Below are 25,046 nucleotides of genomic sequence, written 5' to 3' on the forward strand. Positions count from 1 at the left end.
CTGATTGCACCCAATGTGAAAACTCCAGGTTATTGTGTTTATTAGGCATTGATGTTGATTTCATGGTTTCAAACTTTAATTTTCAATGTGTTAGTGAGGCAAAGTGTGGCCTAAAAAGAAAGTTAGTGTATGGTTTGCACTTTTCTTAAGCCCCAATTGTTTAAGTATTTTTTTTCTTGTGTAAATTCCCATCAACAAGATTTGTGTGCAAAAAGGGTGTAACTTTCCATGTAGATGCAATCCAGGAAATTCCAGGCCATATATGTTTTTCTAGAATAATTCCACAGTATAGTAAAGCATAAGGATGTCACAAACAAACAAAAGACGTAATTTGATCTTAGGTTTATTTAAACAATAATTTGCAATGCATTCAAAAAATAATAATGTATTACATTTGTACATATTATTCTGAGATATTTGTATATTCCCCTTTACCTTTAAGAAGTAAAATTGAAATATATCAATAAAAATGTAGCATTACATACACAGCTGTGATCTATAATAATCAAGTTACTTAGTACTAAGATGATTCCAAGTTGCTAGTGGCTAGAGGTATAAATAATATTTTGAATAGTATGGGTCTTGTGTAGTCCACGTGTACATTAGTTTTGTCTGTTGTTAGTGGCAAGCATTTTTGTCTGTACAGTTATAAGAGATATTTGAGAGACTACACCTAGGGACAATATTAATAAGGAGATTACAATTTCTATTGAGTAAAAATGCTATGATTTGTAATTTCACAAATGTAAATTTCAAGATCGAAATATTCAGTATTTATATATATATATATATACATTACCAAAAACAGAACTCACAGAATATTAATTTAAAAGTAGTTTTGATTGGTGTCTGATCGGCTGTGGTAATTTACCCATTTCTTTACGGTTTTTAATTTACTGGTCTACTCAGCCCAATGTGTTTTTGCCATATTGCCAGAGGTGAACTATTTTAAACATTACACTGAGAAGCTTCTCTTTGTATAGTATAATCACCAAACTACAAGCTGTGGATCAATCTGGTGATACAATTTGATGTTAGACTTTAAGATCATCTGCAAGGTTTCCTTACATACTGAGTTTATCATCTGGTACTTTCAAACAGAGTAATCAACATGGAGAATCAGCTGCTGATTCACTCCAGAATCTGCTCATCAGAATCTCCTCAGGAATGAACACAGTGCAGCACTTTGAGAGGCCAGAAAACAGGCTGCTGAACAGCACCCATGTCATGGAATAAGAGGATCTAAGATGTGAGATGATACCTTATTCTTTGTTCTTGAGTTTTGGGTGATGGTGGCATATCTTTGGCATTCCTGAAAGGACTCTGGTGAGCCTTATTGTTTTGCTGCAGGGCATTTGGTGATGGTTTTTATGTGATGGTGTAAGGAAAGGAAAATGAAGAATGGGAGATATTAATACAAAAAAAACTATTTTCCATAATTTTCTTGAGAAAGAATTTCTTAGGAGTTATTGTTTGAAATTGGAAATTATATAAAATTAACGTATCAGGAAATTTACATTGTGTAGATTCACATTATGTAATTTCTCTGATATCCAGTGATGATTCAAGATTCAGAGATTTTATTGCAAAAAAGGTAGCAAAGATCAATTGGCATCACAGTCATCCCATCTCTAACCTTGATCATTAATTGTATGCATTACGTCCTCATCAGAAAGGATAGCTGTATGGGTAATAAATGACTTTGTGCTTCTGTCAATGAGTAATAGACTTCCATCTTGGACTGAAGTGTTATATTTGTGATGTGGGAAAGTCAGTCTCTGGCTTACCACAAAAGTACAATCCTTTGTTATTCTGAGCCATCTCATTTGGCAACCGAGATCAAAAAATTACAAAGCGCATTAGCATTATAGTGGGCAGAATTAAACTGGCCATAACGTAGATTCAAACCTAAAATACCTTCAATATGAAGTGACTATTCTGAGTGCAAATCGTTTTTATCATTTAAGCATTTACCAACTAGAACATCTTTTCCTTGAAACACCAGTGATTCTGTTGCTTTGTACAGAAGAATCAGAAGTGATGCTTAATGTATTGTGACTGTTGTTATTTTTGATGGACTTGCAAGATCTGGCATGTACTGAATGGTTTCGTGAAAATTGACTGTTTGTTACAATGTTTGTGCTTTTCAGTGAATAGTCAAAGAGATTTTTCAAAAATGAGGTGGTAGTGTTACATTCTTTCTTAAACAGAATAATATAACACTTTGGGAAAAATTGGCAGCATAATATCCCATAAGTTGAAGATAAAATTGCAACTACTTCCACTGCTGGGAGATACAGGCCATGAGTGGTTACATAAACAGGTACAAATGTAATCCATGAAATGAAGTAAATCAACATGCTAAATGTAATAAACTTGGCCTCATTGTAGTTTTCTGGCAACTTTCTACCTTTAAAGGCAAATGTAAAACAAATCAGTGCAAGGAATGCTATATACCCTAACATAACAGCATATGCTACATAAGAGCCCTCACTACACTCCACCAAAATTTCCTTTTGCAATCTGCTGACATCCTTGTTAACTCTTGGGCCATTAAAAACCAACCACATTGTGCAAATGACAACCTGAAGTCCAGTGCAGAAACCTGTGATGAGCCCGGAATTGTACAAATTCTTCAACTGATTTTGATTCGCTGGGTTAAAGTTGAATGCTAGTAGTATTTTAAGTGATTTTGCCAGAGCACATGAAACAGCAAGAGTAAAGCTGATGCCAAATAAGCACTGCCTGCTTCTGCAAGTAGTATCATTTGGTTTTCCAATGAAAAACCCAACACTTAAAAAACTGAGTAATAAAGAGGTGAGCATAATGAAAGACATGGTACCACCATTGGATTTAACAGCTGGTGTGTTGACATTCTTAGTAAAGATAACTGCTATTACAATGATCAAAACAATTCCAGAGGCCGAAAGAGTTAGCAGTACAATAGAAAATCCATTCCCCCAGTCAAGAAATACATTGCGTTTTTTGTGGCAACTTGCACTTCCACTCGGTGCCCACTCATCTGCTAGACAAGGATAACATTGCAGTGCATCTGAAATGAAGAAGATCAAAAATTATAAAAATTAACATACCAAATTATTCAGTTAAGCTGTCCTTCTGGTCTTAGTGGAAAAAGGTTTGTTGTGGTCTACCCATGTGTTCTTTTAATCCTATTTGCGATTGTTCTTCCACAAACTGAATGACTTTGCCTAGTGAACAATTGAACAACATGGTCCAAAATGGTCCCAGGTGCTATCCCTGGTCCTTGATAACTTAGATGATCTGAGCTACGACGGTGGTAAGAACGCTATAGTTGACATTAGGAAAAGGACATAGGCCAGACTTTTACTCCTAAACACTGCTCAGTAAGCTTTCTGGAGGGAAAAGATTGTGTCTTTGTATGAATTACAAGCAAAAACTAGATAAGGTTGGCTGTGATTTTCATCTTGGTTGAATATCCTGCCTGCAGTCACTGGACACAAGAATCAGGAGCAGTAGACCACGTGGCCGGTCGAGCCTGCTCCACCATTCAGTACGACCATAGCTGATCTTGGATTTCAACTCCACTTCCCTGCCCGCTCCCCATATTCCTTGATTTCCTGAAAGACCAAAAATCTGTCTATTCCAGCCTTAAATGTATCCAAGGATGGAGCATCCACAGCCCTCTGGGGTAGAGAATTCCAAAGATTCACAACCCTTTGAGTGAACCTCCTCATCTCAGTCCTAAATGATCAACCTCTTATTCTGAGACAGTACCCCCATGTTTTAGATTCCCTGATCAGGGCAAACAATCTCTCAGCATCTACCCTATCAAGCCCTTTCTGAATATTTTATGTTTCAATGAGATTGCCTCTCATTCTTTTAAACTCCAGAGAATATAGGCCCAATTTACTCAGCCTTTCATCATAGGGAACCCCCTCATCCCAGTTACCAACTTAGTGAACGTTCATTGTACTGCCTCCAATGCAAGTATCTCCTTTCTTAAATGTGGAGACCAAAGCTGCATAAGGTATTCCTGATATGGTGTCACTAAAATCCTGTACAACTGTGGCAATACTTCCTTATTCCTGTATTCCAATCCCCTTGCAATAAAGGCAATTTGCCTTCCTAATTGCTTGCCATATTTGCATGCTAGCTTTCTGCATTCTTGGTATGAGCATCAACACTTAAAAGTTTCTCACTTTTTAAAAAATATTCTGCTTTTATATTCTTATGACCAAAGTGAATAACTTCACGCTTACCTTCACTATATTCCATCTGCCATCTTGTTGCCCACTCATTTAACCTGTCTACATGTCTTTGCAGCCTTTCTGTGTCCTCCCCACAGCTTACCTTTCCAACTAGCTTTTCATCATCATCAAACTTAGATATGTCACTCTCTGTCTCTTTACCTAAGTCAATATTATAGATTGTAAATAGTTGAGGCCCCAGCACTGATCCTTGCAGCACTCCAGTATTCACTGCCTGCCAGCTTGAAAATGCTCTGTTTATGCCCACTCTCTGCTTCCTGTCCTTTCACCAATCTCTATCCATGCTAATATATTACCCTCAACTCCATGAGCCCTTATTTTGCCTATTAACCTTTGGTATGGCACCTTATTGAACGCCTTTGGAAATCCAGGTATACTACATCTACTGGTTCCCCTTTATCTACCTTATTAGTTACATCCTCAAAGACACAAATAAATTTGGCAAACAGGATTTTCCTTTATAAAACTATGTTGACCTAATCATTTTCCTTAATAATAGATTCCAGCATTTTCCCAACAAGTGTCGTAAGTTAATTGGCCCGTAGTTCACTGTTTTCCCTCTCTCTCTCTTGAGAAGTGGTGTAACATTTGCCAACATCTAATCTGATGGGACCATTCCCAAATCTAGGGAATTCTGGAGAATCATAGCTAGCACATCACTATCTCTGCAGCTATCCTTTTTAGAATCCTAGGGTGTAGACCATCAGGTCCAGGGGATTTGTCAGATTTTAGTCCCTTAAATTTTCTAATACTTTTTCTCTGCTGTTATTAATTTCCTTAATTTCCACACTCTATATAGCCCCTAGGTTACTGCCAATTTCTATATGAAACTTTGTGTCTTCTACTGTGAAGACAGACTTAAAAATACCTCTGCCATTTCCTCATTCAATTATACATCAGAGAGCCGAGGAGGGAAAAAAAATTGGTCAAAAAATTTTCAGTGTAAAATGTACACTGTTGTGAGATGCATGGAATGATTTTTTTTTTTATTCATTCAACTGATGTGGGGATCATTGGCTAGGCCAGCATTTATTTCCCATCCCTTAATTTCCCTTGAGAAGGTGGTGGTGAGCTGCCTTCTTGAACCACTGCAGTCCATGTGGTGTATGTGCACCTGCAGTGCTGTTAGGGAGGGAGTTCCAGGATGTTGACCCAGCAACCCAGTGAATGTATCCTTACGGCTCAAATTCTGTAGCATAGATTCTATTAGGATTGCTTTCTTCTTCAAGATTCTGTTAAAAGCTACATTATCTCACTGTGGATGTGGCTATAGAGGTGGAAGACTTGGAAAGTACATGACTAGTGCATTGCTTCCATTAGAAGCTTATTGATGCAAAAATATCGTCTCCTCCCTTTTACCACTCATACTTCACATATGTGGTATAGTGCATGACTGCACAAATAAATGATGTAGACAATAATTTACAGATGGATTTGTTTATTACCTACCACTTGTTTCAGAGTATGTATTGGAACTGCAATTTGCACAACTGTAGCAACATGTGTGCTGGCTTTCAGATGACAACTTTATTTGCCCTGGTTGACACTGGTTTGAGCAATTAGATGTGATAACCTTTTACAAAAATGAAAATAATATTTAGAAATGCAGAAAATATCTAGTAAGTACTACAATCACAAAATGCAATATCTAATTATACTTTCAACTAAGGTTATAATATGCTAGTTAATTATAAGCTTAAAAGCAAACAGAGGCAGCTTTATATGGTTGAAGCAAGTCCAGCTTGGAGTAATGCTGAGGCCAATTTGGTTGTTCTAAACTAAATTAAGCAAAATTTTCAAGAAGGAAAATTGTCAAGCGAATGGAAAATTTCAACCAATGTAAAAAGAATATCTAGTTGAAAAGTGGTAACTTGTGTGCTTTAAACATTTGCTAGCCAATTAATTAATTAAACCAATTAATTATGAACCCACCTTAACATATAAGAATCAAGACCGAGATTTTCCAGTCCCACCCGCCACAAGCAGGACTCGGAAATCTGGTGCATAACTATTGGTTATTGTATATTTTCAACTGAAAATAGTGTAATTTTCATATCCTTATTTAATCATCAGTAAATAGCCTAATCAGTTCTGCTCATTAGCATTTCCTTACTTTGTCTTTCAGCCAATGTCAGGTCTAATCAGTTAAAAATTACTTTAAAAAAAGTTATTGTAGTTAATCTAATGGCCATACATATTTACTGCCAAATATTTGTAGATTATTCAAAAGATGAAAATCATGGAGTTTCTGCTTGATTATGTCTGTTTTACAATGCAACTCAGTCTAAGTCAGTGTAGCCAGTACCAAAGATTTAAGCACAATCTGCCTCCAACACAACTCAAGCATCTGTGATCTTTTGGGAATAAGGGGAGGAATTTAATACCTTTCCATGTGGCGAGTTTGGTGGTGGTAACATTTAATCAGGCTAGAGGCTGGTGGGTGGAGACTCTGCTGCCTTCCCGCCTCCACTTCATTAAATCCATGGCAGGAAGCATCTGGACAGCCTTCCCGACCCAATGCCAATTAATGCCCAATTAAGGGCCTTATCTCGCTGTCATTGATATTAACCCGCCAGTGGGTGGGTATGCAGAGTTGCTTGCTGGCTCCCAAGATGGTCCCATCATTCAAAGGTACTCAGTGCATGATTGGAAGAACTGACATCGGGAATGGAGGACCTTGCTGAGGGGCATTGTTGACTGATAGGCAGCTGAGTAATCTCTGCAGTGCCAGAACACAGTAGTGCACGTTGCTGGGACTACAATGAGTCCAAAAAGGATGATGGTAGGTCTGGGGATTTTGTTGAGGGAAGGATTGGGGACGCTTGTAGGGTGGGAGGGGAGGGCTTTAAAGGCCAGCAGTGACTCACAAAGGGGGTTACCATGTTGGAGGCAGGGTGCCCCCAGTAGGCACAGGAGACCCCCCCTAAGAAAGTCCCTCCACTTGCTTCCCGGTTTTGAGCCTGAGCTGTAAAAGTTGCACCTTCCCCTGCCTGATGTATTATGGCAGTAGAGGCAAAATGAGGTCCCTACCTAGCCTTTAACTGGCAACTTAAAGACCTCAATAGGCCTAAGGGCAAGCAGTATATGATGACTTACCCAGAACATGGGGGACAGTTTGGGAGTGAGCGGGAAGGCGGTGGGCTGGCCACCTGCTTTACTTTACATGCCTCACTCACCTTCAACTATACTGGTGGGGAGCTGTAAAATTCCACGCTTGACCTCGGGTGGGTGTCATACCAGCAGCAGCCACCACCTCCCCAGTGGTGCTGCCTTTCAATAGAGCTGCTGATTTCTGGTTGGCGGCAGCTCTCGGTGGGCAGGAATCCCGGCACGGGATCCTTGGTCCCGACGAAGGACTGCTGCTGTCCAGTTAAGCGCCTGAGTGGCTCTTAATTCGTCGGACCTTCTCTAAAAGAGGCAACGTGGAGTTCACGCCGGCTTTCTAGTCCGCAGGCAACACATATAAACATAGAAAATAGAAGCAGGAGTAAGTCATTTGGCCGTTTGAGCCTGCTCTGACATTCACATGATCATGACTGATCCCTCGACTCCGTACACCCGTTCTTTCCCCATACCCCTTGATGCCTTTAGAGTCTAGAAATCTATTTCCTTCTTAAATATATTCAGTGACTTGGCCCACATAGCCCTCCGTGGCAGAGAATTCCACAGGTTCACCACCCTCTGCGTGAAGAAGTTCCTCCTCTTCTCAGTCCTAAATGGCCTACCCTGGATCCTGAGATTGTGGCTCTTTGTTCTAGACTCCCCCAGCCAGAGGACACATCTTCACTGCATCCAGCCTGAGCAACCCTGTCAGGATTTTATACATTTCAATGGGATCCCCTCTCATTCTTCCAAGTTCCAGTGAATACAGTCCTAGTCAACTCAATCTCTCCTCATACGACAATCCTGCCATCCCAGGAATCAGTCTGGTGAACTGCATTCCCTCTATGGCAAGTATGTCTTTTCTTAGGTAAGGAGACCAAAACTGCATGCAATACTCCAAGTGTGGTCTCACCATGGCCCTGTGCAGCTGCAGTAAGGCATCCTTGCTCCTGTACTCAAGTCCTCTAAAAATGAAGGCCAACATACCATTTGCCTTCTTAACTGCTTGCTGCACCTGCATGCTTGCTTTCACTGCTCAAGGACACCAAAATGTCCATTTTAAAAGCTTTTGAATATTATCTCTCTTAATTTACTAAGAAACTGGCTTCAATCTATGTAGAAAATTGATTTATATATACTTTTTAAAAGTGATTTTTAGTAATTTAAAATCAAGTTACTGAGAAATGGTGCATTAAAATGCTTTTCTTTATAAACCCATCTTCTTCTGTTTTAATTAAACATTACCAAGTTACCACTCTTCAAAAATATTCAGAAACAGCATTTTAAGAAAATATGTTTTAAAACGCTGCCTGATTGCACCAGCTCATGACAGATTCAGTGCTGTGGAAACAAGTTTGAGTGGAAACTCATGGGGGAAAAAACTTTTCAAACAGGCATAATTTTGGGCACAATTCATGCAGGAATTGTTGATTGAGGCCAAAATTGTAACTCTACTCCAGGGTGAGCAAGGGATTGATTATATTCCATATTCATTAGTTTCTCTCATAAAACCTCCTATTGTTTCATACTAAAATATCCGGTCATTTAATCCTCTCCTGTCCTCCATTTAAACGTTATAAAGCATTTAATTTCTACTCTGTGTTTACATGTATTATCTCATCCCTTCCCCGTGATCCTTTTCAAATGCTGTTCATCTGTAATGTCTTCCAATTCTGACACCCAAAACATCAATATGCGTCTTTTGCCCCAGAATTACAGAATTATAGAATTGTTATGGTGCAGAAGGAAGCCACTTGGCTTCCAAATGAGCTTTATGACTTAGTGCCAATCTCCTGCCTTTTCCCCATACCCCTTCACATTGTTTCTATTCAAATAATCATCTAATGCCCTCTTGAATGCCTCGATTGAACCTGTCTCCACCACACTTCCAGGCAATGCATTCCAGACCCGAACCACTCACTTCATGAAAAAGATTTTTCTCGTATCGCATTTGCTTCTTTTGCAAATCACTTTAAACCTGTGCCCTCTCATTCTCGATCCTTTTACAAGCAGGAACAGTTTCTCTCTATCTACACTATCCAGTCCCCTCATGATTTTGAACACCTCTATTGAATCTCCTCTTAGCCTACTCTCCAAGGTGAACAGTCCCAACCTCTCCAATCTTTCTTCATAACACAAGTTTCTCATCCCTGGAACCATTCTTGTAAGTTTCTTCTGTACTCTCACCAATGCATTCACATCCTTCTCATAGTGTGGTACCCAGAACTGTGCACAATACTCCAGCTGAAGTCTAACTAATGCCTTATATAAGCTCAGTGTAACCTCCCTGCTCTTGTACCTTATGCCTCTATCAATAAAGCCCAGGATAATGTATGCTTTATTAACTGCTCTCTCCACCTGTCCTGCCACTTTCAATGATCTATGCACATATACAACCAGGTCCTTCTGCTCCTGCACACCCTTAAGAATTGTACCCCTTATTTTATATTGTCTCTCCATGTTTTTCCTACCAAAATACAACACCTCTCACACTTCTCCACATTGAACTTCATCTGCCACCTGTCTGTCCACTCCACCACTGTCTATGTCCTTTCAAAGTTCTACACCTTCCTCCTCACAGTTTACAATGCTTCCAAGTTTCATATAATTGAAATTTCCTCTGCATGCCAAGATCTAGATCATTAATATATATCTAGAAAAGCAAGGGTCCCAATACTGATGCCTGGGGATCTGCACTACAAGCTTTCCTCCAGCCCAAAAAATATCCATTGACCACTACCCTCTGTTTCCTATTAGTCAGCCAATTTTGTATCCACATTGCTACTGTCCCTTTTATTCCATGAGCAATAACTTTTCTCACAAGTCTATTGTGTGGTACTGTATCAAATGCCTTTTGAAAGTCCATGTACACCACATCAATAGCATTACCCTTATTTACCCTCTGTGCTATCTCTTTAAAAAACTAATGCAATTTAGTTAAACATGATTACCCCTTTAGAAATCCATGCTGGCTCTTCCTAATCAACCCACATTTTTCCATGTGACTACTAATTCTATCCTGAATGATTGTTTTTAGAATCTTGCCCACAACTGAAATTAAACTGACTGGTCTGTAATTGCAAACTTACCCTTACAACTTTTTTTGAAAAAGGGTGTAATGTTTACAATTCTCTAGCCCTCTGGTGCCTTCCCTGAGTCTGAAAGATTATGGTAATTTCCACTCTTACTTCCTTCAATATCTTTGGATGCATCTCATCCGGTTCCAGTGCCTTGTCAACTTTAAGTACTGACAATTTATCCAACACTTCCTCTTTATCAATTTTGAAACCTTCTGATGATAGAGTTTCCTCCTCTGTCACTGTGGCCTCAGTAGCATCTGCTTCAGTAAAGACAGATGCCAAGTATTCATTTAACACTTCAGCCATGCCCCCTTCCTCCATGTGAAAATCTCTGTTTTAGTCCCTAATCAGCCTTACTCCTCCTTTTTCCACTCTTATTATTTATGTGTCGATAGAAGACTTTGGAATTCCCCTTTATGTTGGCTGCCAGTCTTTTCTCAAACCCCTTTTTGCTTCTCTTATTTGATTTTTCACCTCCCCTCTGAACCTTCCGTATTCCACTTAGTTCTCAACTATATTTTCTACCTCACACCTGTCATACGCACACTTTTCCTTCTCTATCTTAATTTCGATCTCCTTTTTCATCCAGGGAGCTCTGGATTTGTTTGCCCTACCTTTCCCTTTTGAGGGAATATACATTGACTGTGCCAAATCAATTCTATTTTGAAGGTAGACCATTGCTCAGCTACTGCTTTTCCTGCCAGCCTTTGGTTCTAGTCTATCCGTTCTTGCCCCATTGAAGTCGGCTCTCCCCCAGTTAATTATTCTTACTCTGGATTACACATTGTCCTTTTCTACCGTCATCCTAAACCTTATGATATAATGATCATTGTTTCCTAAATGTTCCCCCACTGATGCTTGATCTACTTGGCCTATCTCATTTCCAAGAACCAGGTCCAACAGTGCACCCTTCCTTGTTGGATTGGACTCATACTGCTGTAGAAAATTCTCCTGAACACAATCTAGGAACTTTTTCCCCTCACCGCCCTCTACACTACCACTGTCCCAGTCCAGATTCAGGTAATTAAAGTCCCCCATTATAACTACTCTATAATGCTTGCATCTCTCTGTAATTTTCTTGCAGATTTGTACCTCTACATCCTCCTCACTAGTTGGGGGTCTATAGACTACTCCAAGCAATGTAACTGCACCCTTTTTATTCCTTAGCTCTAGCCAAATTGATTCTGTCCTTGAACTCTCTGGGACATCCTCTTTCTCCAGCACTGCAATACTCTCGTTAACCAATACCATCACCCCTCCTCCTTTTCCTCCTTTCCTATTTTTTCTGAACGTCTTATTATTCTCTATACTAGTGCGACCTGTCTCTCCCAGTATTTTGTTCATGCTGGTATTCCTTTCTAATATTCTCTCCTGGTTCCCATGCAACACCCTGCTAAGTTAATTTAAAGGTCTCCCAACAGCAGTAGCAAAACACCTCGCAAGGAAATCAAGCCAGGCTCTGTTCAGGTGCAACCTGTCCGGCTTGTACAGGTTCCATCTCCCCCGGAGCCAGCCCCAGTGTCCCAGGAATCTAATGCCTTCTCTCCTTCACTATCTTTCAGCCACACATTCATCTGCCTCATCCTCCTGTTTCGGTACTCACTTGCAGGTGGCACTGGGCGTAATCCAGAGATTATTACATTTGAGGTCCTGCTTACTAATTTCTGACCTAGCTCCCTAAATTCTGAACGCTGGACCACATCCCGCTTCCTACGTAAGTCAATAGTACCAATGTGAACCACAATCTTTGCAGCTGCTCGGTGACATCCTTGACCCTGGTACCAGGGAGGCAACATATCATCCTGGAGTCACGTCTATGGCCGCAAAAACACCCATCTGTTCCCCTAACTAATGAATCCCCTATCACTATTGCTTTTCCTTTATTCTTCCTCCCACTCATGGTGCCACAAACTTGGTCCTGACTGCACTCCTCTGAGGACCCAACTTCACCAGTAACCAAAACGGAAAACCGATTAGCAAGTGGGACCCCAGGAGGCTCCCAAGGGAACCTGCCTGTTTCTCTTGGACTGCCTGGCAGCAGATCCTGTCTGATATGCTGAGAGGTTCCAGAGTTTTCTAGTTTTCCTTCTGCAGTATTTTGCTTTTTATTGAAGGGCAAAAAATTGGTGCCCTTGGACCTGCCGTCTTTTATACACCTTGACTGATTTTCCTATCCATTGAAGTCAATGGGAAAGTGAATCAGGTAGATAATGTAACAGATGGCCAATCTGATACCCCCAGTTTTTCATCTCTGACTTAAGTTGAAAGTTACCGCTTATGTACCTAATGAAAAATTGAAAATCAGGAACAGTGCTTGCCGCTGAATCAAAATCAATTGCCCTAAGAGAATGAAATCAATCACCAAACTCAACTACATCCTAGGATACAGGGACAAACCTTAAAGGTATAACTGTTTTGACTATCAATCTAATACAACTTCATTAAATTAGCTTTTCTGTTTTAAACTTGCTCACCCATGATTTTACTTCAAAATGTGGAAAATCATCAGCTGATGCATGCAGAAGTGGACAATTCCACAGCAATCCTTGACCCTACAGTTTTAAAGCTTGACAACACAGACCAGGAATTACATTAATGATATTAAACGCTATATACTCAACAACAGAAACTTGCACTTATGTAATGCATTTAAAATAAAATATCCTACTAAAGTGATTCAAAAAAATGGTCACACACAAATTTGAGATGCTGGGAGAGATGTATAAAAGCTTGGACAAAGATTAGATTGTAAGGAGGGTCTTAAAGGAGAAAAGAGAGATGGGGAGGTGAGGGCGCTTAGGCAGGAAATTCTAGAGCATGAACGGTTGAAGTCATGGTTGTTAAATGTTTGGGCAAAGGAAGGAGAGCTGCACAAATGGCTAGAGTTGGAGGAGCAGAGAGCTCTGAAGTTTGTAGGGTTACAAGAGGTTTTGAATTTAGTGAGGAATTAGGTCATGAAGTGACTTAACCATGAAGATAAAAATTTTAAATTTGAAGTGTTGGGGGACTGCAAGTGAAGGCAAATGTAATGCCTGAATGGGACTTGGTACAGTATAGGATATTGGTAGTGGAGTTTGGATGAGCAAAAATTTACAGATTGAAAGCTGGGAGAAAGTTGGCTGGCTGAACATTGAGATAATCAAACTTGAGGTGATGAAGGCATGAAGGAGAGTTTCAGCAGCAGATTAGCTGAAATTAGGGACAGAAAGCAGATGGTATTGTCACTCAACTGGTGATATAGTGACTTGGGGTAATGTTCTGGAGACCAGGGTTTGAATCCCACCACAGCAGATGATGGAATTTGAATTCAATAAAAAATCTGGAATTAAAAGTCTGATGGTGACCATGAAACCATTGCTGATTGTTGTAAAAACCCATCTGGTTTTCTAATGTCTTTTAAGGAAAGGAAATCTGCTGGCCTGACCTACCTGTAACTCCAGACCCACAGTAATGTGGTTGATTCTCAAATGCCTCTGGAGCAAGGGCAATAAATGCTGGCCTGACCAGTGATATCTACATCCAATGAATTGAAAAAAAAAGTTATGGAGATGCAAGTAAACACCTTTTGTGATGGGGGGGAATGCATGGTCAAATGAGGATGGTGAGATTTCATCCTGAGCCAATGGTTGGAAGGGGAATGAAATTGATGGTGAGGGCAGGGAACCTGTGTTAAGAGCCAAAGACCATAGGCAGAATTTTTCCGTCAGCAAGCTGGGAGTGGGGCCCACTTACCAACACGAAAATGATGCCGGATGATGTTGGGGGGAACACTCGACATCATCCGCCCCATTTAAATATTCAGGAAGGCGGGGGGACAGCGCAATCAGCTGTCCGCCCACCTACCTGTCAGTGGCCAATTGAAGCCATTGACAGGATAGTTAAATCAATTAAAAGCCCTGCCTGTCCAACCTTAGGGTTTCCGGGCAGGCCAGGAGCCCCGGCAGGTTTCCGAAAAAACATGAAAACTCATCCGCCAGTAGGATGAGGTTTCATGTCGGTTTTAAAAAACTTTAATAAAGTTTTTGTGATATTTATTAACGTCCCATCTCGTGTGACATCTTGTCGTCGATGAGGTTTCATGAGAAATGCAAAGACCGCCTGGGGGCTCTTCGCCTGCCTGCCAACCTTAAGGTTGGACGGGCAGCCCTGACAAATGCCTCTATTAGTTGATTAATGGCCTTAATAGGCCTATGACAGTTCAGCAGGCACACAGCCGACTCCAGTGCGTGCTTGCCAAACTGAAGATCGGAATGACGTGCGGTGACATCACCGAGCATCATTTTATGCGTGGCGGGCGGGTGGAATGGAAGATTCAGGCCCATGTCTCATTCTTCCAAATTCCAGAGAATATAGGCCCATTATACTGAATATCTCCTCAAAGGACTTCCCTCTCATTCCAGGAATTAATCCAGTGATTTGACGATGTACCACCACCACACCTCTCCCCCACCCATCTGCCCAACACCCCATTCTCCTACTCCCCTTCAAGGCAAGTATTACCTTCCTTAGGAAAGGAGACCAAAACTGTATACACTACTTCAGAAGCAGTGTCACCAAAGCCTTATTTAATTGCAGCAGGGCTGCTTTACTTGAAACTCCTTGCAATAAAGGTTAACACACCATTTGTCTTCATAAATTGCTTGTTGCACCTATTTAAATGAAGGAAACAAGTGAAATATATTCATGCTGGCAGACGATACAACATTAAGTGGGAAAGTAAGCTGTGAAGAGGATACAAAGAGGCTGCAAAAGGTTACAGACCAGTTAAGTGACTAGACAAGAAGGCAGCAGATAGAATATGAGGTACAGAAGTGTGAAATTGTTGTACCTATGTAGTAACTTTCTATGAATCGTGCACAAGGATGCCCAAGTCCCTCTGCTTATCAACATATACTAGAATCTCACCTGTTAGATATATCCTGTGTAACCACCTGTTTTTCCATTCTTCCCACCAAAGTGATAATTTCACACTTCCGCACCTTATATTCTATCTGCTGCCTTCTTGTCTAGTCAGTTAACTGGTCTGTAACCCTTTGCAGCCTCTTTGTATCCTCTTTACAGCTTACTTTCCCACCTAATGTTGTATCACCTGCCATCTTGAATATATTCCACTTGGTTCCTTTATTTAAATCATTGATAAAGATTGTAAATAGCTGAAGCCAAGCAATAGCTGTGCCACCCCAAAAGACCCACCTGTTCTCTGTTTTCTGTCCATTAAATAAACCTCAAACCATGTTAATATAAGATCCCAATGTCAAATATCACCTGAAAATCCAAATTTACCACATTCACTATTTCCTGCTTTCCTATCCTGCTAGTTACACCCTCAAAAAAAACCTAAAAGATTTGTCAAACATATTTTTCTTTTTATGAAACCATATTGACTCTGCATAATCATTTTTGAATTTCCAAAGATTCTTCAAGAAATTAAGAGGTCTATGAACTCCTTGCATTATTGGAGCTTAAGGTGGAAAGTGCAGGAGAGCAGGGTTTAAGGAGACAAGTGATAGCGGAGAAAATAAACTGTAGCTTATCACTGCTCTCCAGGGTGATCCTGTAGCAGTGGACAGTTTTGTGGGGGAGAGTGAGGCTTGATGGTGCATTCATCTGTGCAACCAGATCTGGTGATACAATTAAAACCAATATGCTCAAATCTGCATTCTTAGACATAAGGGAGCAAAGCTGGGGCCATGCCAGGGAAATTAAAAGAATGGGAGAGATAAGAGGTAGTAATGGCATCAAAGGTGTACATGAAGGAATGGTTGAGCAAAATGATGGTTGCAACAATTTTGTGGTGCATTTCGAGTTTAAACCTTGGCAGTTGAAAGTTTAAGAGTACAGTTGTAAGTAATTTGAGTTTTTTTCTGTTGGGTGAATACAGAAAGAAATGAGGCTGGAAAGAGATAGAGAGCTGTGGGCAGTGTGTGGGATAAGGAAGACGGTCTTGTCTGTAACCTGTTGAGAGGCCATCGGAGATGACAGGGTCAAGACAGTGAACATAAATTCAGGTGGGACAGTTTTTATGGAGGAGGTTTAGGGTGAGCAGGGGGACAATGAATTCAGGGGAAAGAAGGGACAAGGGGAGTGAGGATGGAGATATGACATGAATCTATTCATGAATCCATTCACTATGTTAACATGCATTAATACTTCTGTCACAACAGAAGACAAAGGAAAGTCTTCAGTGCATTAAGCATATGATTGGTAATATTGCTAGCTGTAATTTCTATGTACTATGCTTAACTCTAAAATGTAAAAGTTAAGAATTATTAATATTATACAAAATTACCTCTAAATTATTCAACCTTGAATCTTTAACTCTAATATTATCCTCCTTTATATTATATTCAGCAACTATGTGATTAAACTCCATTTTGCCTCTGATAAATTTCCATATGACAATATCATATCCAGACATAAAATCTCCTGAAGGATCAAATTGGATCCTGGTTCCTTCATCAGTCAGGTTGACTTTCTTCAGCTCTTCCAACAACTGCAGGAAAAATTGAGGAGTAATTAAAATGCATTTATTTAAAATAATAGCACTAATAATAAAATATAAACTAATAATATGAATCATCATTGAATTACAGGGTATTACTATTACAACCTTCAGCATAAATATCAAAATTGTGAAATTTTACTGTGAATGTTCTAAACAATTCTTTGAAGGCATTCAAAGGCATTAAATAGCTTTTATTTCTGTCCACCAATTTCTTTTCTAGGACACATGTAGGTAAACTATGGATTATACAGAAAGCAATTCAAGCTTAACGAGATTCATGTTAGAGAACCGGATTTCACAAAGAAGAAAGCAGTAAACTGATCGTTTTCTTGTTTGGTGAAGAATTTCCTTTTACCAACAGCGTGAATGACAACTGGTATTTTGTGGAAAATTACAGAAGTAAGATTATAAATTTAAAGATTCTCCCTTTTTGCTGGCCCACGGAGAATTAAACTTAATTGGAACCACAGCATTTGGTTTAGGCGTAAATAGCCTGGAAAGGTCAGCAAACCATGGTAGGACCCAAGCTATAGCTGAGGAAAATCCCCGTGACCCTTTCAGTAGTACCACTCATAATAGGTTTCATTACACTTATCCATACCAAATCATCAACATACAGTAATGGGAGGGAATGTTCATTTAATGTTGAACATCATGTTAAAAGCCATTTCCCAGTGCAAACACTACTAATAATATAAAACAAAAACAGAATTACCTGGAAAAACTCAGCAGGTCTGGCAGCATCGGCGGAGAAGAAAAGAGTTGACGTTTCGAGACCTCATGCCCTGTTGAAGGGTCATGAGGACTCGAAACGTCAATTCCTTTCTTCTCCGCCGATGCTGCCAGACCTGCTGAGTTTTTCCAGGTAATTCTGTTTTTGTTTTGGATTTCCAGCATCCGCAGTTTTTTGTTTTTACTACTAATAATATACCTGACTCAGATAGAAGAGGACCGCAAAGCACCATACACTTTAAAGGAGAGTCAATAAACAAATACATCGAGGATTTACATGAAAACTACATTTGTAGCATGTGTCTGTGACTTGGATAACGTCATTCATTGTTTGTGCTGTAGGATAAAGGTTTACCTTCCAAGGTGCAAAATCAAACGATTTCCAGCAAATTCCTTCATTACACTTTAGTAGATTTCGAAGAGCATGAGCAAGAGCAGTCACCGACCACTGTATGTTGGAAATGACACCTGGTTCAATATTATTCACCAGAAAATCATCTTCCTGGTGCTGTATTTCCATGGCTTTATTGGCAGCTTGTTTATCAACCTCCACATGATGCGTATTGTTTGAAATACACATCTCTAGCTCATCATTTTGAACATTTGCACAAAGCATTCGAAGCCTGTAGTACTCTGCTAAAAATGTGTTAAAATTTTTAGCATTAACTGGTAATTTTTTCAAATAGTTTTGAAACTTGGAAATATTTCCACTCTTAAATGTAAATCCAACAATATCCCCAATGTTTTGAATGTTCTCCAAGTGAGTAATGTGACTGTTGGTTGACCAGCTGTCACTGGCAATCCAAACTTTGCTTATGTTGTGAGTGCCTAATATTCTAAACAGTTCAATGACATGAGAACCTTTTCCAAAAATAACAATGGCGTTCACTCTTGTTCGGTTGATGATAATGTTTGCTATTTCTTTTATTCTGGAATTAGTTATTTGAATTGATGAATAAAATGGAATAACTTCTTGAAAAGCAATGCATATACCCAAGCTCTCTGCTTGGGTAATAAAGTTGTCTATTCCAGACCGGCTGTATTCATCATCACTTGCAATAGTTCCCACCCAGTTCCACTGGAATTTTTGAACCAGCTTGACCATGGCTTTGGTTTGATAGCCATCACTTGGAATAGTTCTTAAAAAAGCAGGAAATCGAGCCTTGTCACTAAGGATTTTAGCAGAAGCTGAGTAGCTGATCTGTAAAAGATTTCAATGTTGAGAAGGAAAGTATTACTTTTGAAATCTACGTTTATAGTACGCTTCATAAATTAAGGTTATTAGTCAATCATTTTATTATAATTTTGCCGAAATATAAGGCCACATGAACATAGGAATTTGAAGCAGGAGTAGGCCATGTGGCCCTTCAATCCTGCTCCACCATTCAATAAAGTCATGACTGATCTGTTTGTGGTCTCAGCTCCACTTTCCTGCCTGCCCCCCATAACCCTAGACCCCCTTGTCTGTCAAAAATCTATCTAACTCAGCCTTGAATAAATGTAAAGACCCAGCCTCCACTACTTTCTTCGGAAGAGAATTCCACAGGCTAACGACCCTCTGAGAGAAAAGATTTCTCCTCATCTGACTTAAAAGGTAGACCTCTTATTCATAAACTGTTTTCCATAGTTTCAGTCTCCCCCACAAGAGGAGACATCCTCCCAGCACCCACCCTATCGTATCTCCTATGAAGAGAACTGTTATTCAGTGCAAGTAGCTTTTTGCAACAATCATTTTTGTTTGCTTTTTCAGTTAGGAGGAAAATAATGGCTTTGTAAATTCCAAATGCAGCATGTTACAAAACATAATTTGAAGTACATAGAAATATCGAGCATTTCAGAATGGGCAGTGATAAATGAACTTAATGAAAAGAAAAAAATACTTTTTCTTTGTCTGGCAATTACAAAGAAGGCTTTACATTCCAAACAAATAACACTGCATGATCTCATTACTGTTCATTTGAAAATTATGTGCCACACAAAAGAACAGGATAACGTCCAAGATACTGTAAATAAGAAACGCAACCATAAAACATTGGTCAGGCTGATGAAAAAGGGAGACAATTTTTACAGGGGCAAATAGTATCATACCAATGCAGGTTATATTTCAATTCTGAAGTTGCAAGTTCTGTATAGGGATGTGATCAGCTCAGCATGTTGTACAGTCAATATAACACACAAGGATGCTATTTCTAGTAGCATTCAGTGAAATATGGCATTATGAATCATAATAAATAATATTGAAATTGAACTACAGAAAATCATGGGTTTCTGCACATTTTCATAAAACTGAAAGCAACTCTGTGGGCTGGGAATTTGTAGAATATTTGATGGTGAAGTATCAGTGTTTGCCATTATTAACTCTTCAAATCTGCCCTCAACCTCAGGATTTAGCATAAGCACAGATTAACAGGGAAACCCTGAACATTCACTGTTCCCCCTCCCCCAAGGTGCAACCGACTTTTTAACTGTAATCTAAGTAATAACTATTTCTGAGCAACCAACCTGGTCCTGAAAAAATAATTTTATATCTGTGAAGTTTTGTTAAAGGTCTCCATAATGGTCAATTAGATTTTTAAAATGATTTTGAAAAAATAATGATATTTCAATTTCAACCTTAATCCTTTTTGTATATCCCAGTCTTTATTCTACCTGTTATGAAATTTGTAAAAAAAAAGGTTTAATCTTTCATACTTTTTATTTCCTGATTGGCTATCTGTGAAAATTCTTGAATGTGATTGGTTGTTTGGATAGTGTGATGACTGTTTGGCACTGTGGATCCCCCTTAAAAACTGTTGCAATCAATTATATATCAAGAGAACTAATTTAAAAAAAATATTTTAAGGTCATCGGCAAGTGCCCTTGCTCTTCTGCTGACTGCAAAATCTTGGCCATTATGTAGAATAACACTTGTAAGAGTGAGGGCCAGGCATTGACATACTACAGAACTAATAATATTTAACACTTTTAAGATGGGGAAAATGGAGAGAAAAACAGCTTTGGAGTAAGTTATCACAAAATATAAGCGTATAGATGTATTTCTAGAAAGAGAGGTAATTGAGGGTTACAGTTTAAAGTTTATGCAGGATTTTTATCAATCATAAAAGGACAGGTTTATTGACCTAGTTGCTTTTTCCCTTTTCTAAATTTTTATTTTCTTATGTCATCTGAACTTATGAATGTGTTACCACTTTGTTACACAATTCTCGCTTTGCATTACCCTATGTATAAGAATACGGAAAGCCTTTATGAGATACGATAATCAGGGTAAATACTAAAATAATTTTACAGCAAAATAAAAAATGTCTCGATCCAAAGAAGAAAACATAGTTACCTGAGGCATAAGTTGGATGTTTAACAACCTTGCAACAGCGATGCTAACTTCTGAGGTAGTAGCTCCTATAACTGCCTTTACTGTTGGCTCATAATCTGTATAATTACACTGAACTTTGACACAGTTGTCTGTAGAGTTGGATTTAGAAAGGAATCTCAAGGTTGCTTTCAGTGCCTTTGTAGGGTCCGTGCAAGTGTCATAAATTTCATATCCCAGTTTGATTCCAGGCAACAGAGTCGAATTATTTATCATCTCTATAGAGTGGATCAAGGCAATGGTTTTTACCAATCCTCGCACGTCATACCTGAAAATCAGACAGTAACAGAAATGGAAACAAGAATGGTAGATTATCAGATAAATGCATTGAATATATGGTATTATTCCAACAATATGATCATTAACTATTGTTATTCTGATCATGACTTTCAATGGGCTGGATTTTACCGTCAACAAGCAGGGGGCGGGGCCTGCTCGCCGACGGCAAAATGACGTGGGATGATGTTGGGGGGAACCCCTGACATCATCCCGCCCCATTTAAATCTTCAGGAATGTGGGGGCACAGCGAAATCAGCTGTCTGCCCGCCGACCTGTCAATGGCCAATTGAGGCCATTGACAGGGCAATTAAAACAATTAAAGGCCCTGCTTGTCCAACCTTAAGGCTGGCGGGCAGGCCAGGAGCCCTGGAGGGCTTCTGAAAAAACATGAAACCTCATCCACTGGATGGATGAGGTTTCATGTAGGGTTTAAAAAAGTTTATTAAAGTTTCAGTGAAATTTATTAACATGTCCCATCTCATGCAACATTGTCACATGAGGGGGACATGTTAAGGATTTTATTATTTTTCTATTTTTAAAGTTTATACAGCTGTCAGCGATCTCCCTGAGGCAGCACTTCGCCTCAGGGAGATATGCGCTCTTTCGTGCGCATGCGAGAAAGAGCGCACTCTCGCATTTGGGGAATCCCCCTGCCCGCACAGGAAGCTATGGCCTTCCCGGCAGATGTCACGCTGGGTGGGCCTTAATTAGCCCGCCCACTTAAAATGGCGGCGGGGCCCGCTTCTCCACCAGGGATCGGCTCCCCGCCCACTGGAGATTGGATTGGGCCCACCCATCCAACAGGCAGAAAATTCTGCCCAATGAGTTTTTTAATTCTTTCATGTGATGTGGATGTCATTGGCAAAGCCAGCATTAGATGCTCATCCCTTATTGCCCTTTATCTGAGTGGCTTGCCACACCGTTTCAGAGGGCAGTTAAGAGTCACCACATTGTTGTGGACCGAGAGTCACATGTACACCAGACCAGGTAAGGATGGCAGGTTTCCTTCCCTAAAGGGCATTAGTGAATCAGATAGGTTTTTTTGACAATTGACAATGGTTTCATGGTCAAAATTATTGAGACTAGCTTTTCAATTCCAGATTATTATTTGAACTCAAATTCCACCAGCTGCCATGGCGGGATTTGAACCCTTGCCCCCAGAACATTAGACTGGGCCTCCAGGTTACCATAAAAGCACAATACTGCATATGCTGGAAGTCTGAAATAAAAAGAGAAAATGCTAGAACAAATCAGTTGGCCTGACAGCATCTGTGGAGAGAGAAACAAATTTAACACTTCAAATCTGTATGACCTTTCTTCACAGCTGACACTATTCTTCAAATTGTGTCAATTGATCTTTTATATCCACCAGAGAGAGCAGACGGGGCTATGGATTAATGTCTCATCCAAAAGTCAGCATCACCAATAATGCGGCACCCTTTTATATTGCATTATAGATTACATGCTCAAATCTCTGGAATGGGGTTTGAACTCATGGACCTTGAAATTCGGCTTACTAGCTACCGATATGGCAAACTGGAAGAGTGCACATATTTCTGGCCAGAAGTGCGCCACCTACCAATTTGGATAAGGTAGCAAAAGCGCATATTAGGAATATTTAAAGGCCACACTAAATTACAGTCCTACACATCTTGCAAGATCCATTTTTGTTTTTCAAATACTTAAGCATTTCACTTGCCATGAGCTCACATAACATAACATGGTTATAATATTCCAAAAAGTCAGTTGGTGAAGGATAGCACTGGAGCCAATCTTTATACAATTTTCTAATCATTTATTTGTGGAGTTACACATTACAAGAGTATGTCTCCTAACCACAAACACCATTTGAGTCCATGTATATTTAAGTGAATTCCCAGTTAATGCCCGCCATTCAGTTAGACAGAATTAATGTACAATTAATACATTGTACTAACTGGCAAGAAGGTCACTTGAATGAAATCAAGAACAAAAGAATTAGGAGCAGGAGTAGGCCACTCAGTCCATTGAGCCTGCTCTGTCATTCAATAAAACCATGGCTGGTTGTGATCTGATTGTGGCCTCAAATCTATTTTTCTGCCTCCTTCCATAACCCTTGACTCCATTGTCGATCAAAAATCTAACAATGTGAATGTGCAGCTGGGAGAAGCAGAGTGCCTCTTCAGTAGCTGACAATGGTTCCAACTAGCTGCTGATTAATTCTTCAAATCAAAGATTTAATGAAGGGATAAAAGACATAGAAGAAAATTCAGTCAAATTTAAAATTCTCATCCTTGTTTTCAAAACCTTCCATTTCAGTAGCTTTCTCCGGGTGCATTCCTCTAATTCGCTCCACCTTTGATGGCCACATCTTCAGTTGCTTAGGCCCTAAGCTCTAGAATAGTCTCCCTACACCTCTCCGCCTCATTTTCCTCCATTAAGACGAATCAAACTTAAAAACTTGTTATAAGCAAGTTATCACAGTCTCCTGGACATCTCTGTGGCAGTGGCCTCTAAGCATAGTTGCTTTAAAAATCTCAGCACCTCATTCCTCTGTAAATACAGTTTTCTGTCCTTTAAACATGTTATATGACATAAAAGCAAAATACTGCAGATGCTGGAAATCTGAAACAAAAACAAAAGTAGCTGGAAAAACTCAGCAGGTCTGACAGCATCGACGGAGCGGAACACAGTTAATGTTTCGAGTCCGTATGACTCTTCATCAGAATATAGTTGTTTAACCATTATTGACAAATTTGAGGCAAGAGAAAGTGATGCAGTTATTATTGAAACTTAGGCCAGAATTTTCCGGTCAGCGATTTGGGGGCGGGGCCCACTGACCGACGGGAAAATGATGCAGGATGGCGTCGGGAGGAACCTCCTACATCATCCTAGTCCCTTTAAATTTTTAGGAAGGCGGGCGGACAGCGAAAACAGCGGGCTTCTGATAATTCATGAAACCTCATCCTCTGGCGGGATGAGGTTTCATGTCTGTTTTTAAAAAGATTAATAAAGTTTATGTCCTTTTTATTAACATGTCCCATCTCATGTGACATTGCCACATGAGGGGGACATGTTAATAATTTTTTAATTTTTCTATTTTTTTACTTTCCTTACCTGTCATTAATCTCCCTGAGACAGGACTTTGCCTCAAGGAGCAGTGCGCTCTATCCCGCGCATGCGCGAAAGAGCGCACTTTGATAGATGGGGAACCCCTCTCCCTCCTCACAGGAAGCACATAGCACTTCCTGTTGGGCAGGCTGCTGGGCAGGCCTGAATTGGCGCACCCACTCGAAACGGCAGCAGGCCCCGTTTCGGTGGCGGGAGTCGACTGTCCGCCTGCCGCCGAGCCGGTGGTGCCCTCCTGCCATCTGAGGGCAAAATTCTGCCTTTAGATAGGAAGCTTGTGTAACTTTGGTACATGACTTCTTGATCTTTCCCTTATCTCAATATTTTAGCTCCAATTTAGCACAGGGTGCTAATTCGACAAATTAGGTGCAAGGGAGACAAGGTGGGCAACTAGCCACCATGAATTTTTTGGCTTTACTTTAATTTATCTGACAGGGCCTATTCTCAAGACTGTGACTTTCAGGCAGAATTTTCCCCCCATCAGGGAGGAAGTTCAGGAGTGGGCGCATGCGGGCACTCCTCCGATTGGCGCACCTGATTGGGGGTGCCCAGCCATTTTATGTGGGTGGGCCAATTATGGCCCACCCAGCATGAGATCCGCAAGGAAATGCTATGCACTCCCT

General features: G+C 40.0%; 1 protein-coding gene across 1 annotated transcript in view; it reads right to left on the minus strand.

Moving 5' to 3' along the window:
• Positions 1 to 327: 327 nt before the first annotated feature.
• The window catches only part of gprc6a (G protein-coupled receptor, class C, group 6, member A), a 30,457-nt gene continuing 5,738 nt past the window's right edge, over positions 328 to 25,046 (minus strand). Inside the window, exons 2-6 of the mRNA XM_041187266.1 lie at positions 21,001 to 21,304; positions 18,025 to 18,870; positions 16,722 to 16,925; positions 5,700 to 5,823; positions 328 to 3,052 (exon numbers count right to left, since the gene is read on the minus strand). Coding sequence (XP_041043200.1) covers positions 1,971 to 3,052; positions 5,700 to 5,823; positions 16,722 to 16,925; positions 18,025 to 18,870; positions 21,001 to 21,304 — 2,560 coding nt within the window. The 3' untranslated portion in view covers positions 328 to 1,970. The remainder of the gene's footprint in view (positions 3,053 to 5,699; positions 5,824 to 16,721; positions 16,926 to 18,024; positions 18,871 to 21,000; positions 21,305 to 25,046) is intronic.

This window comes from Carcharodon carcharias, chromosome 5 (genome assembly GCF_017639515.1).
Source record: "Carcharodon carcharias isolate sCarCar2 chromosome 5, sCarCar2.pri, whole genome shotgun sequence".
NCBI classification, from domain to species: Eukaryota; Metazoa; Chordata; class Chondrichthyes; order Lamniformes; family Lamnidae; genus Carcharodon; species Carcharodon carcharias.